This window comes from Amblyomma americanum, chromosome 5, assembly GCF_052857255.1.
Source record: "Amblyomma americanum isolate KBUSLIRL-KWMA chromosome 5, ASM5285725v1, whole genome shotgun sequence".
In the NCBI taxonomy this organism is placed as follows: domain Eukaryota; kingdom Metazoa; phylum Arthropoda; class Arachnida; order Ixodida; family Ixodidae; genus Amblyomma; species Amblyomma americanum.
Window position 1 is genome coordinate 106,259,449 of NC_135501.1, and position 13,366 is coordinate 106,272,814.

At 48.4% G+C, this 13,366-nt stretch overlaps 1 protein-coding gene across 2 annotated transcripts in view; it reads right to left on the bottom strand.

Annotated features, from left to right (window-relative positions):
• The window catches only part of LOC144132594 (saccharopine dehydrogenase-like oxidoreductase), a 71,263-nt gene that overhangs the window by 26,345 nt on the left and 31,552 nt on the right, over positions 1 to 13,366 (bottom strand). For both annotated transcript variants that reach the window (XR_013314873.1, XM_077665100.1), the window contains exons 6-7: positions 10,589 to 10,731; positions 4,378 to 4,495 (exon numbers count right to left, since the gene is read on the bottom strand). Coding sequence is in view for 1 of the 2 variants with exons in the window: in XM_077665100.1 (XP_077521226.1) it covers positions 4,378 to 4,495; positions 10,589 to 10,731 (261 nt within the window). In the remaining variant the exon portion in view is untranslated. The remainder of the gene's footprint in view (positions 1 to 4,377; positions 4,496 to 10,588; positions 10,732 to 13,366) is intronic.

Sequence of the window (13,366 nt, forward strand, 5' to 3'; positions counted from 1 at the left end):
GGCGCGCCGTGGAGACGCAGGAAAGCGGACGCTTTCCTCCTTCCCCACGGGCAAGTAGCCAGAAGGTCAGCTCGAGAGAGCTGCTCCGCCTCCTTCCTTAGATCGGTCGCAAGCGCGCACCGCCAGGCACCGCCGGAGCGGTCGCTGATTGGCCCAAACTGACAACGGGCAAGTGCGCCGAGATCGGCCGTGGCTGAGGGGGACGACAGCGAGCTGTGACGTCGAGAGGACGTCAGGTAATTACCTCCCTTCTTCCCTCTTAGTTGTTGCCATCCTGCCCCGTTAGCCGCATGACCAGGCCAGATGACAAGGGTCGCAGATCAAGCAGCCAGCGATTTTGGGAGAGCCCAATAAACGTTTGGGCCCCGGGCAAAGCGTTCTGTTCCGTGTTGTGTTCTTATTTCGCATTTACGCTGCGCTGCCGTGAGAACGGCCGCGCGTGGTGGCGATACCAGGAGCTCGGAGTTCACGGCCTAGGCCTCAAAGGAGGCTCAACGGCCTAGTAATAACCCCCACAACATGGCGCCTCAACGTGGACATGCAGATGCGCTCGAGCAACTCGCTCCCGGCAAACATAGCGGATCCGCAGTGCTCACATGCCTGATCCGAGTGGCTCACAGAGCTCGGCCAGGGGTCTAGGGAACGCCCTGCCCCAGGCACTCCAGCAGCGGACTCAGCTCAACGGACGGGACGATACACCGCCGAAGGTGCAACGTACGCAACATCATGGACGCCGGAAAGCTCCGCCAGACAACACGGTACCAGCACGCCAAGCATTGGCATTCATTCACCATCAGCGCGTGCCACCTGGGCACAGGCAGGCACACCGCCCTTCGTCTCACAGCTGCCAAACGACACAAACAAGACCGCACCACATGCGACGAGTTCACCGCTCATCACGGCTCCTGACACCGAGACACTCGCAAACGCGACAAATCTCTCTGAAGTTCTGGCTAGCGCGTTGCATCAAGCACTACAATCCGCACAGCCCAGCCTGCGGATCGGAACTCCAATCCCCAAGTACAGTGGCTACAGCGATCAAATGAGTGCCAACCACTTTTTGGCGGCTCTCGACCAGCACGGTCAGACAAGAGGCACATGTGAGAGTGATATGCTTCGGAGAGTGATCCCCGCTATGCTCGTCGATCAGGCTGCTCGGTGGCACCGGTTGGTCGGCTACACTGCGAGCACGATGGCCGATTTCCACAGGATATTCAGGGAAGAGTTCCTGCCTTACGACTACCAGCTGCGGATGCGGCGGGAGTTGGAGCTGCACACGCAAGCCCCTGATGAATCTCTGAACGAGTACGTCAGGGCGATGCAGGTGCTATACGACTACGCCGATCCCGGAGCTTTGAATGCGGAGCTAGTGGAAAGGGTAATCCGACAAAGCCACCCCACGTTTGCTCTCTACCTGCGGGGAAATCGCTGCGGAGACTTGAACGAGCTAGCTGTGGAAGCACACCGGGTACAAGCCGAAATCTCGGCAGCCCGCGCGTATCGCCCCCCCCCCCCCCCCCCCTGCAAGGGTTAGAGACCGAACTAGAGAGGAGCGGACTAGGCTGCAACCTTTCTTTTTTCAAGCAAGGAGAAAGGATTAAACAGTCATTACCGGGACTAATGTATGCGGATGATATAGTGCTGATGGCTGACAACAAGGAAGATTTGAAGAAGTTGATAGACATTTGTGGTACAGAGAGAGATAGATTAGGATTCAAGTTCAGTAAGGAAAAATCTGCAGTCATGATATTTAGTGATGAGAGTGGCGAGCATATAATGCAGGAGTTCCATCCATCCATCCATCCATCCATCCATCCATCCACCCACCCACCCACCCATCCACCCACCCACCCATCCATCCATCCATCCATCCATCTCCATCCATCCATCCATCCATCCATCCATCCATCCATCCATCCATCCATCCATTCACCAGTTCCCCCATGAGGGAGGCTTCCCTCCTCGCCCAGCCGGCGCTGTCCTGATGCACGGCGACACAGAGGGGGGAACAGGTTTTCCACAAGCTTGATACTTTTGGAAACAATTACGCACACACAGGACAGGACATGAAAAGGAACACACGCAGGCGCGTGTCCTGTCTTGTGTGTGCACAATTCTTTTCAAAAGTGTCAAGTACCAACTCGACCAAAATGCAACGCTTCTGAACTGATAGTCTGAGTCACTTTGGGAAGTTAAACACCATAAATCATAAGCCATAACTATGCAGACAGCGTGATGGATAACCATGCATTCATTTTACATGTGCAGCTTATCTCATCTATCCAGACATTAAAGGGACACTTAGGGCAACTCTACTCAATTGTTATTCGCAGTAAAAATTGATTATCAAGCTCTTTCGGCCTCTCTTAACGCATTTATACAAAAGACTCATTTATAGGCGGGTAAATTATATTTAAAAACCTCCCTTTCCGTCGATTAAACTTTTTGACGTCATTGCCAAAAAAAAAAACGGGCCGCCAGTGTTTTAAAGTGAATGGCAGTATAGCGAAGGCTCCGTGATTCGCGCTAAAAATCGGTATCGATGCACATATTTCACTTGCAAAATGGACCGGTAATGGTGGCACGTGTTTACCTCTCTTTTGTTTTGCTTTTCTAGCTTGTAAAAGCTCCATTATCTGTGATAGCCGTCTGTTTCTGATTCGAACACGGTACCTTATCGATAGTGGCGAACGTTTATTCGTCCATAGTGTCCCGCTTAACTGTGTGAGGGAAGGTACAGCCTTCGCGAAATGTCTTCGGACCACACGGTTTGCTTCTGGGCACAGTAGTTGAGCTATCGCTACAGTCCTGAAGCTAAAAGAGCTGAGGGTGACCGTTCTCGCCCTAGAGAGATTTACAACTGGAAGGATGCAGAAACTTGCAGCTACATGCTTGACATTTAAAGCGTGTGACCTAAAGAATTTTGACCTAGAGTGTGCTTATTAAAAGAGTAGCGAGTGAAAGAAAAAATAGAGCAGAGTGGTCCGGGGAACTAGCGCGAGTTAATGATGTCCATGTTCGAATGAAGAAGGTGAAATTCACATTAGAGGGGCATGTAATGCGAAGGTGAAATAATCGCTGCTCCCTTGATGTAACGGAGTGGAATCTGAGAGTGCGCAAGCCCAGCAGGGTTAGACAGAACGTTGGGAGGGTGAGCAGATAAGATTGCAAAGTTTGCGGCAATATTGTGACTGCAGCTGGCACAGGACAGGATTAACTGGAGGGGTATAATAGGGGCCTTTAGCCTTCAGTAGATGTAGTTAGACTGCTGCAGATGATGACGATGATAAGTGCCATGAAACTGCATCTGGGCAAAGTTATTTTGCTGACTCAGTTGTTCATCCCCTTTTACAATGGTACACTCTTAGTCTAGTTCTGCCTATGGACCCACATAGTAGCTGACACTTTTTGCAAAAAGTTCCACCTATGTAGCTGGAACTGTGATCCACATGTTCCTAAAAAGAGTGGAGCAACATTTTCGGGATCTTATAATATTACTGGAACTGTGCGTACCGGATATTTCAGGTCGAATGCCGCTCCAGTTAACTTTCTCGGCTATGGTGCTTTCTAGCCACAGTTGCTTTCTAGCCACAGTTAGCTGGTGACATGCTTGCAGCACTCAGCGCAAAAAACGAAGCAAAAGAACAAGAAGGGCGACAGGACGGAGCGCTGAACAACTTTTGCGTTGGCAAACGAGGCGGTCAACCTGGTGACAACCAGCAAGGGACAGGAGTCAGTCACACAGTTACATAACTTGCAGGGCGGAGTAGCTGGCAAAGAGAAAAGATTTACTGTTAAAAGAATCTCCACCAAATACAGCCCCCGGGGAAGTTGGCAGCTTTCATTTTTATAGGAGTGCCAAGTAACGAACACGACCAGAACACCCCGCCCTTTTTTTTCATACAGCTGTAAGTAACCGGTGAATCGCGAGACCTCTAGCTCACCGCTGAATGAGAAAATAAAAAGGAAAAGGGTGATGGACATGAAGTTATGAAACCTGAGTGGCTTTTCACCAGAAACCGAAGCATTAAGGTTTTGCCAAAAGCTCTGCGATAGCAAGTAATGAATGTTCCCTGGCAGACACACAGTAGAGTCCGATGGAGAAGTACTCCTCGCTCCACATGAGACATGACAGGGCAGGACATCATTTGAGGCTTTTAAAAGAATAAAGAAAGGTGCTTCGCCCGAATCACTGCTGTATTGCGGGTATAATCCCAATTGTAATATATGAGATTAGGCCCGAAGGCAATTGGGATTTTGCCACCCGAAGGTGAAAAGGAATCAATAGGGTCTACATGAGACAGTCACAGCAACACTGAAAGCTACTATCTGACAGCAGTTTTCTACGATGACTGCGCGGAAAGCAAAGGCACCTACGGGCTTGATGTCGAAAAGGTGCTGTCGGAGCATATCGCCGCGATGCATCACGTATCGGTCGCAGCACGGGTATGGCAGGCACCAGCCCCCCGCCACCTCGCTCCGGAACAGGATGCACCTGAAACGCGTGCCACAACCGGCTAAATTTATCGAGTAACTTAGCAAAAACTGTCTTATTCCCTTGGTTGACTGAAGTCTAAAGCTTCTTCAGCTCCACTGAAAATTGCCTTTGTGAACGTCTTCCAGACAATGACCAATAAGCTACGGTATCAACGATTTTTTAAAGAATACCGGGCGATGTTGTTGCTCTATACATATTTTTATTTTGAGAACCGTGAGAGATGCGTCGACGCGGTCTGTGGGTGTGAAATATACAGCAAGGTTAAATTCTGTACGTCAAAGAGTTTAGATTACGACGCAAAGTTATAATGCGAAATTGAAGGTCATCAGCTTCAAAGGCAAGGCCAGGCTTCAAATTTCATGAATCAGCATAGCGCTTCGAAATATAGAAGGTGAAAAATGCGGCTTTGAATGCCCGTTTATTTGGCCTTCCAGCGCTGATCATTGATAAAATGGCGTCGCTGGAATTTATAAGGCAGGAAATGCACACGCAGTTTTTGTTGCAAAGGAAATAACATTTCGGCGACGATACCGTGCGCAGTGACGCCATTTTATTAATGGACAATGCAGTAAAGATAACTCAACAAGTTTTCGAAAGCACACCTTTGACGCTGAATATTTCTAACCACTGTGCGACCCAGAAAACTCGAAAACTGGGCTCACATTGATCGCTGACGAGCTACAATTAGCCAGTATAATTTAGAGCCATAAAACCAAAACTTTTAATGTTCACTAGTTAATGTAAGTGAGCTAATCGTCTTTGAACTTTATCCCATAGAGACTTCCACATAGCTGTCTACAGCGTTCGAACAGCGCGCTCTGTTTGTTTGTGACATTCGCCGCTGCCTGCCAGGCTGGACAGAAGTTTTTGAGACGTGATAAGCAATTTCTGGTTGATGACTGTACCGATGTTAATGCAGGATAAGTTGCTTCAAGCCCCAGGCCATTCGTAAATGACATAAGTGTACACCCCAGTGCATTGTTCCAGCCCTCCAGACAAGTGTATACGGACGCCTTGTTGTACAACCCACTTGTACAGACTGTACCGATGAATCTGACAATTTTTAAAATAAAAATTGCAGACTATAAAATGATGCGGTATAGCTACCATGCTAAATAAACAAAATTATTTGATCTAATAATTTCACGTAACTATTAGGCAAACTGGCAGTAATTATGAGGGTGTCACATATAAGAGCTCTCTGTCGACTATTTGAGTAACACTAATTGACTGTTATCTCACTTTAGACAACATACATTGCAGAACACAGTTCTGGCGCCGCAGTACCGGTAGAACAAGAATCGGGCAGCAAATGCACAAAGCACGGAAGCAAACTTTCAGAGTTCACCAAATGTCAGGCTGTAAAAATGGTGTGCATGACTTGGGTGTTAATAAAGTGCATAATCAAGTTGCAGGAGTTACGCACTCAAGTTGAAAGGAGAAGGCGTTAAGCTGCTGGAAAAAGAGTGCGATTTTTAAAAAAAACACCAGGCAGCACTAAACTTCATTGATTACCGAATAAATTTCCGGTGAGAGCCAGCTTAATGCGCGCTGTGCTGTACTGCTTTGGTTTATTGCATACACAGTGCAGAAAAGCTGGCGTAAAATAAGGCGTGGTGTGCTATGGGAAACACGTACAAAAAGTCAGGCGATAATTTGCAGCTTCTTTTTTTTTCTGCACAGCTTTTTCACAATGCGCAAGTATGGCCTTGTGGTTGTTAAAGTGCATACTAATCAGCTTCATGTCCCGTACAAACAGTGAATATTGCCGCGAACCTTTGTAGTGTTTGTTCATTCTTCAAAGCTGCCGCCACACCGCTTTATCACTTTGTGGATGCATGACGCAACCAGATTTATCTCGACTGATCGCATCCAGGCAGAGCCGATTCTACCTCGTTCTAGAATGTTCTAGTAACTTTGCACGCCGAATCTCGAAAGTTCGCTATCAGCTTTGAATTGAGCGCGGCCGACAGCGGCGGGCATTCTGTTCGACGACCGCCGAGCACGCTTGTTGCTACGCCGCTCCGGAGTGATTCAGTACATTGTGGGCTCAAGTCAGGCCAAATAAATAGTTTTGTTCAGTCTTTCTGCTCTCCGAATCGCAGTCACCACTTGGTGACAGTATGAAAGACCAAGTCGACAGAATTACTCCTTCTGTTTGCTGTTGACATTGCTGTGTCTGAAAGGAGCTGCAAGACCGAAGGCGAGCATCTTTTCTACGAAGTGCTCATACGTTGCTTTTATCTTAAAGTCATATCGTACACGTACGGCTGCAGACGCTTGGCTGCGGGCAGACCGCCACCAGGGGTCGTTCAAGGCCCCGGCGTCGCCTCCTCTCACTGTCGCCTGCGCCATTCGCGGACACAGGAAGTGTTCATCTGATGCCGATCTTCAGTTTGTTCCCGCGCCGATCGTCTTCCCGCTGAGCGCACGAGAGGGTCTCCTCTACGGAGACGACGACTTTCAAGCTGTTATGCGCGGCCGCGGTCTTCTTTGTCAGCCATAGATACCAGTAACAGAAATAGAGCTGGCACGCGAGCATGCACGCTCGGCGCAAACGCCTCCGCTTCTTATCTCTGACATCGCAGCTTTACCATAGCACCCTACCATACCTCCTTTCTAACATAAGCCATGTGATGGCTCTGGGGTGGCGCCATTTCTGGCTCCCACTATTCTCCTTTTTCTTGTCTTAGGCTGCATGGTGGCCTTGGCACAAGGCCGGGCGAATGTTTTTTTGCGTCGCGCCAAGTCTGGCTCCCACTACCTGATACTGCTTACTTCTGTCTTATCTCAGCTTAGTTCTGTCTTAGTTCTGCCTTAGTTATAGCCTATCTTATCGTGCTATAGGTTGGGCGCCACGCCAGCTCTGTCGTCGAGTTACGCTGAGGGCTGGCTCCGTTAAACGGCTCTCGCCGGAAAATGTGTATCGATCCTGACCATAGACGAGACGACTGCTCACGCCACCAGCACATAGAAGTCAGAGATAACTTAAAGCGGCTGCGAAACGCAGCGGTCACTGCTTCGCATGTTTTTCATCTCTGTAAAGTGTTTCTTACAGAAAATAAGTCAGGCAGAAACAGGCTGAGCCACCTCCAGGATAACAGCATTTTACCAGCGAGCTTCGAACTCCTTTCTCGCATGTATAAGCGAAGTTACTGGAGCACTCTTTGAGCGTTCCATGGCTAATGTTGGCAGTAAATGCGAAGCAAGCGAGTTTATATCTAACCGGAAATCATTATTTACTCCCACAGCACCACAGCACACAGCCATTGGAAAAATAGAGACAGGCTATCAAATAAACAAGCACGCATGCACGAAATGCCAGTCAATCATTTGTTTTCATCCACTCACTCGTCGCTCTTCCCCCATGGAGAGGAAGTGACAGACATAGGCGTGCTATTTTCCCGAGTCTTCTTGCACACTGTTATTGAAAATAGCAGGTTTAGAGTTGCATTATACCTTTTTGCTGTGCCGAGGCCCAGCACATGGCCTTCTTCATTTTGCAAACCATGCCTACATTTCTGCTTGTGCTCACCTGTACATAACCGCAACAATAAAAATTAGCAGTGGCTTAGCTCGGCTATGCAAGGATATATGTAGCGTGACCTAGGCAGAGCCGCTGAGCATCAACTGCCACCGAGCAGCAATTTCGCTCCCCTTCTCCATGGCTATACCACACCGGCAAACGCCCCGCTATATGCATACCCCCACTGATACCTCTGCACATGTGCACAAAATGAGAGGCGCTATCAAGTGGCTTCGGCGCAGCATCAGGCTTGGCTACTGCGCAACGGAGGCGCACAGCTGGGCACGCGCCGGCACCAGTGCGTCTGCCGTGGCTATGACGCAGCTGTGTCCAGCGAGGCGCGCACGGTGGCGGCGGCGGCTCCGGCATGCCAGCTGTGCGCCGTGTGACGTCACTACTCCTCGCGCATGCACAGCACGGCTTTCCAGGAGCCACGCGAAACTGCTCAACGTCGGCCAGTGTAGCTCACGCTACAAAAGCAAAGCTCAAGCACACATAGTACACTTCTCCAGAGCGCAATGCTAATCATTAGATAGGCGAGCAATGAAGCACGCAGCTGCTATCCCCCTGCTACGAACTAGCCGTTGTTTACATCAGCTGTGTTGGAGACTCTAAACCAAAGGATAGGCAAAACTTTCCACCGTGTCTTGGTGAGGTGACAGCTCTCGATGGAAGTATTCGTAGTGTTAGCACCGTCAGCAATGCAGCTGTAAAATTCCGATTACAGGCCGGAGAAGTCATAGTACCATCGGTCGGTCGTGTATTCTAAGCGGAAGCAGCGCGTTGCACCTTCTCTTGGAGAGAGGCGACGAGATGGCACCCCAGAAGATACGAATGATATAACTAACATCTAAATGATTTTGTAGATGCGGGAGAGATGCGTTCGGAGAGCGTATAGCCTATCACGGCACTCCACGCTGTTCGCAGTCACTCGGCGAGGCGAACAACGACACGTTTTTGTCTATTCCAGTGCAGCTGACAGGGCCGCGTGGCACATAGCAAACCTGCAACGTATGTTGTTATGGTCCGCCGTAGTATTTCCCATGTACTACACCGAATTGACTGTAGAAATTGCGTGTAAATCTGTCAAGATCCCAGCGTGTCAGATCACTCCCAATGGCCGGCGCCTTCCCTACTGGCCCCATGCGACCGCTAGCGCCGCGGCGCGATGACCACTGGAAGCCTACAAAGCTCTCACTTAGCGGTTCGTGGAAGCTTCATGTCAATGGTATACGGTATTGCAGAACTGTGGTTATATCCCCAGTTGACATCGCATCTGTTAGTATAAGGCTATTTGCAGACGACTGTCTTCTATTCAAAGTTATTTGTTGTACCGATGACCAAATTGCTTTAAACAATAATCTTAATGCTGTACACCAGTGGTGTAGCCTTTGGTATATAGAATTAAACAGAGAAAAATCTGTCCTTCTTCGTGTAACTGACAAGAAAACTCCGTTTAAGTTCTTGTACAAAATGAACGGATATCCAATGGTTGAGGTCGACGAGTATAAATACCTAGCTGTCACGATAGCTAATAACTTGAACTGGACCAGCCACATTAAAAAAACGTGTGCATCAGCCTTTAAGAAACTAGGTTTTCTTCGTTTTAAATTAACGTCAATCCCTTCCCATGTTAAGCTGCTTGCATTCAATACCCTTATCAAACCTCGGCTGGAGTATGGTTGTGTGGTATGGGACCCTTGCTTCAAAAAAGACGTAACCAAACTAGAAATGATACAGAGAAAAGCAGTTCGTTTTGTACTCAATTCATATGACAGATTAGAGATTCACCATCGTCTCTATGAGTGCTAGCAACATTTTGACGTTAGAAAGCAGAATTATTTCCAGGCTGCGGTTTCTGTACCTGCTCAACAATCACCAACTTGGTATCAATTCACAATTCTTCATTTATCCACGTTGGGTCGTCATGGGTCGTCAAACTCGCCACTCCCACCATCACAACCTGAAACTAATCTTTCCACGTACTAACAAATTTAAGAATTCTTTTTTCCCACGCACTGTCACCCAGTGGAATGCATTTCCAAGAGATGTTTCCCCCCCTCCCGATGATAATGTAACAGTTTTTGAAGAAGGTGTATGAAAAGCCCTGGGTTGATTTTCTGCTTCACTTCTTGCTGATTCACTTTGTCTTTAGTGCTATTTTCGCTTAAGTATACCATGTGATTGCACTGAACCCTGTCCATTCTATATTTTGTGATTGCTTGCCAATGGTGGCGCTGAAATGAATTTTCTTGTGACCTGTATTTTCCTCCTTGTTCGGTCTTCAATGAATGCGGTATGTTTTAAATATATAAATAAATATAAATTCATTTCGGCATAATTAAAACATTGATTTCGGCTCTGAAGTTTTTGATGAGCGAGACATGACCATGATCAACCCTGCAGTCTTCGTGGAGAGCAAACACAGTATCTTCCACCTGCGATATCTTCCACCTGCGGCTTTGCGTAACACATATGCATAAGAGCACCGTGTGCCGTAGAGTGAAAGCAAGCGCCAAGAAAGTGGTGCACCTGCAAGTCAGCACAGTGAAAGAGCAGTGTACCTTTCAGGCAGTCGCCAGTAGCATGGTGCACGCGGCCCGGAGAACAACACGTCTCGAACATCTCTGAGCACCGCCGCCACCTCAGTCGAGTGTCGCAGCCAGTGCATGATGCTCTGCATGGTGCCGAAGTTGATTTTCAGTCCCTGCGAACAAGATCAGAGTGGGTTGCTTTTTCGACAGGTCCATGAGCATTACCACGTCACCGACAGATGGAGTATGGTGTGTGGCAGAGCCTAGGGTGTCTCGATGCGCGCGCCCTCTCGCAGGGTGTAGTCATTCTGCGAAGGGTCACGTGAGCGCCGCCTTCCAACCGGCGGCCGCCATTGCGCTCCCCACGCTTCGATGCGACTGGTTGAGAGAGACACGTGCATGACGTTTTCCGGGAAAAAATACCCAGGTGTTGCGTGCCCCAGTGCACGAAACACTCATGAAATGACTGGAAGGTGTTCCGATTTCCGAAATAACCGAAAAAACAACTTCTCTGGCTCGTAAAGATCACGCGCGACAAGTGGAAACCCACGGACCATTCGTGTATATGCAGCGTAAGTTCGTAATTTCTGCATTCGTAAAGTTAGTCATTCATTCGCATGCTTTTTCCTGCAGCATTTGTCGGTCCTGTATCCTTGATTTCTGGCACATATGCTTGCATGTTTAACTCGTTTATTTCTGAAAGCACGAAATGCTTTTTCCTAATCTCTTGTACACAGGCTGCGAGTGCGTAAAGATGTACGCGTACATTGTTGGCTCTTTGCTACTGGCGCCTTGTGCAGTTTATTTTTGTGCCCAGTGGAAGGAGCATGTGCAAGGTGCTGCAGAACATAAGGTGAGCTCTAAGCTTGCCTTTCGTGTGATAAGATAAGGAGCACGTTGAAGCATTTTTTCCGGCGTTAATATTCTTGTGATTCTAGTTTGATATCGGTGCAAGTTAATAAAACGTCAGGTGGCCGAAATTTCCGATGCCCTCCATCACAATTGCGAAATCATACACAATTGCGAAATCACAAAGAAGGACCGTGAATGTGATATCAGCTGATATATGCAGTATTAAAGATAGCTCAAATGTGAGCAGTGCAGAGCTTCACAGTCAGTATCGAGTAGAGCTAAAAGTGAAAAAAGAAAAGTAAGCAGGTGTGTTTGTGACATGCCTCATACTCGAAGGCTACTAATAAGATGTCCAAACTCACTCTTCGCATTTAAAAATCAGCATACAATGCAGGTAACGCAGCCTCAAATGAGAAACTGCCACCTTCACTGCATTTCCGTGACCCTGGAAACAGCTATTCAACATTGGTAAAACGTCACTTATACGCGGCCTCCACTAAACCACAGAGTAATTCTTTATCACGATCATTGCCTTCTACTAAGCGTTGCAGCATTCATTCCGTAAATGGGCTAGCAGATGATTGATTTGAAAACAACTTGACTACCGTCTTCGCACCTATCCCTCGCCTCTCGTCACTTTTCGCACGCTGAAATGTCGGCGCTCCTCCACCGGCCCCTCGCGCTCGCCCCCTCCTCCGGCTGCCGACGAGCGCGAACCAATGCTAGCAGTCCGCTGCTGACGTAACGAGCGCTATACATGACGTAACGAGCGCGGATTCAGGCGAAAACTCATCACCGCAGGTCGCCGCTAGGCGCAGCAGCGGTAGTTTTGAAAATTGGAATGAGAATTATCGGCTCGCTTTGGAGGTTTTGTACGCGGCATGAACGCTCGTTGGCCTGCACTCTACGTAATGCGAGCATTTTATAGACAACCTCAAACACCTTTTTCAGGGGCCCTTTAATCAAATTCGGCTTTCAGCCGGCAACCATACGGTCTTTACGCTTTGGTTGAAGGCACGAAACACACAGACGCAATGAAAAACAATGATATTCGTTGTGTCTGTATGTATTTCGCGACATGCCTCATACTTGAAGGCTAATAATAAGATATCCCAACTCACTCTTCGCGTTTAAAAATCAGCATGCAAGGCAGGTAACGCAGCCTCAAACGATAAACTGCCACCTTCACTGCATTTCCGTGACCCCGGAAACAGCCATTCAACATTGGTAAAACGTCACTTACACACAGCCTCCACTAAACCAGAGTAATTCTTTATCACGATCATTGCCTGCTACTCAGCATTGCAGCATTCATTCCGTAAATTGGCTGGCAGATGATTGATTTGAAAACAAGATTTGAAGACAGGGTGTGCGATAATTAACAATTCAATTTTCAAAACTACCTCTGCTGCGGATAGCGGCGACCTGCGGTGATGGGCTTTCGCCAGAATCCGCGCTCGTTACGTCATCATCCGCGCTCGTTACATCATGTATAGAGCTCGTTACGTCAGCAGCGGACTCCTAGCATTGGTTCGCGCTCGTCGGCAGCCGGAGGAGGTGGCGAGTGCTAAATTACAGGATATCAATCTGAGATCGCACTGCCGATGAGAAAAATTTGTGCTCTCGTCATGCCGCTACAGGAGCAAGTTTTATCACAACAAACTCTACGTGTCGCTGCCCGATGCCCGTTGGAAGGAAGCTTCGATGCGCGCACTCCCCTATGCCGCCCTGGCTGCCTGCAGAGTGGGCATCATAATGGCGGACGCCGTAGCAGACCACGCGGTTGTCACCACCCTGCTCGGAGGTGAAGGGGGGCGCGATCATCAAGGCACCCTAGGCAGTGCTAATAAAGAGCGCCATATGTATTTTTAGACCATACGCTCACTGCTTGTTTGACCGAAGTCACAAACGATAGATATTTGGTAGCGTCAATGATCAATATCTGCCTGAACCGTC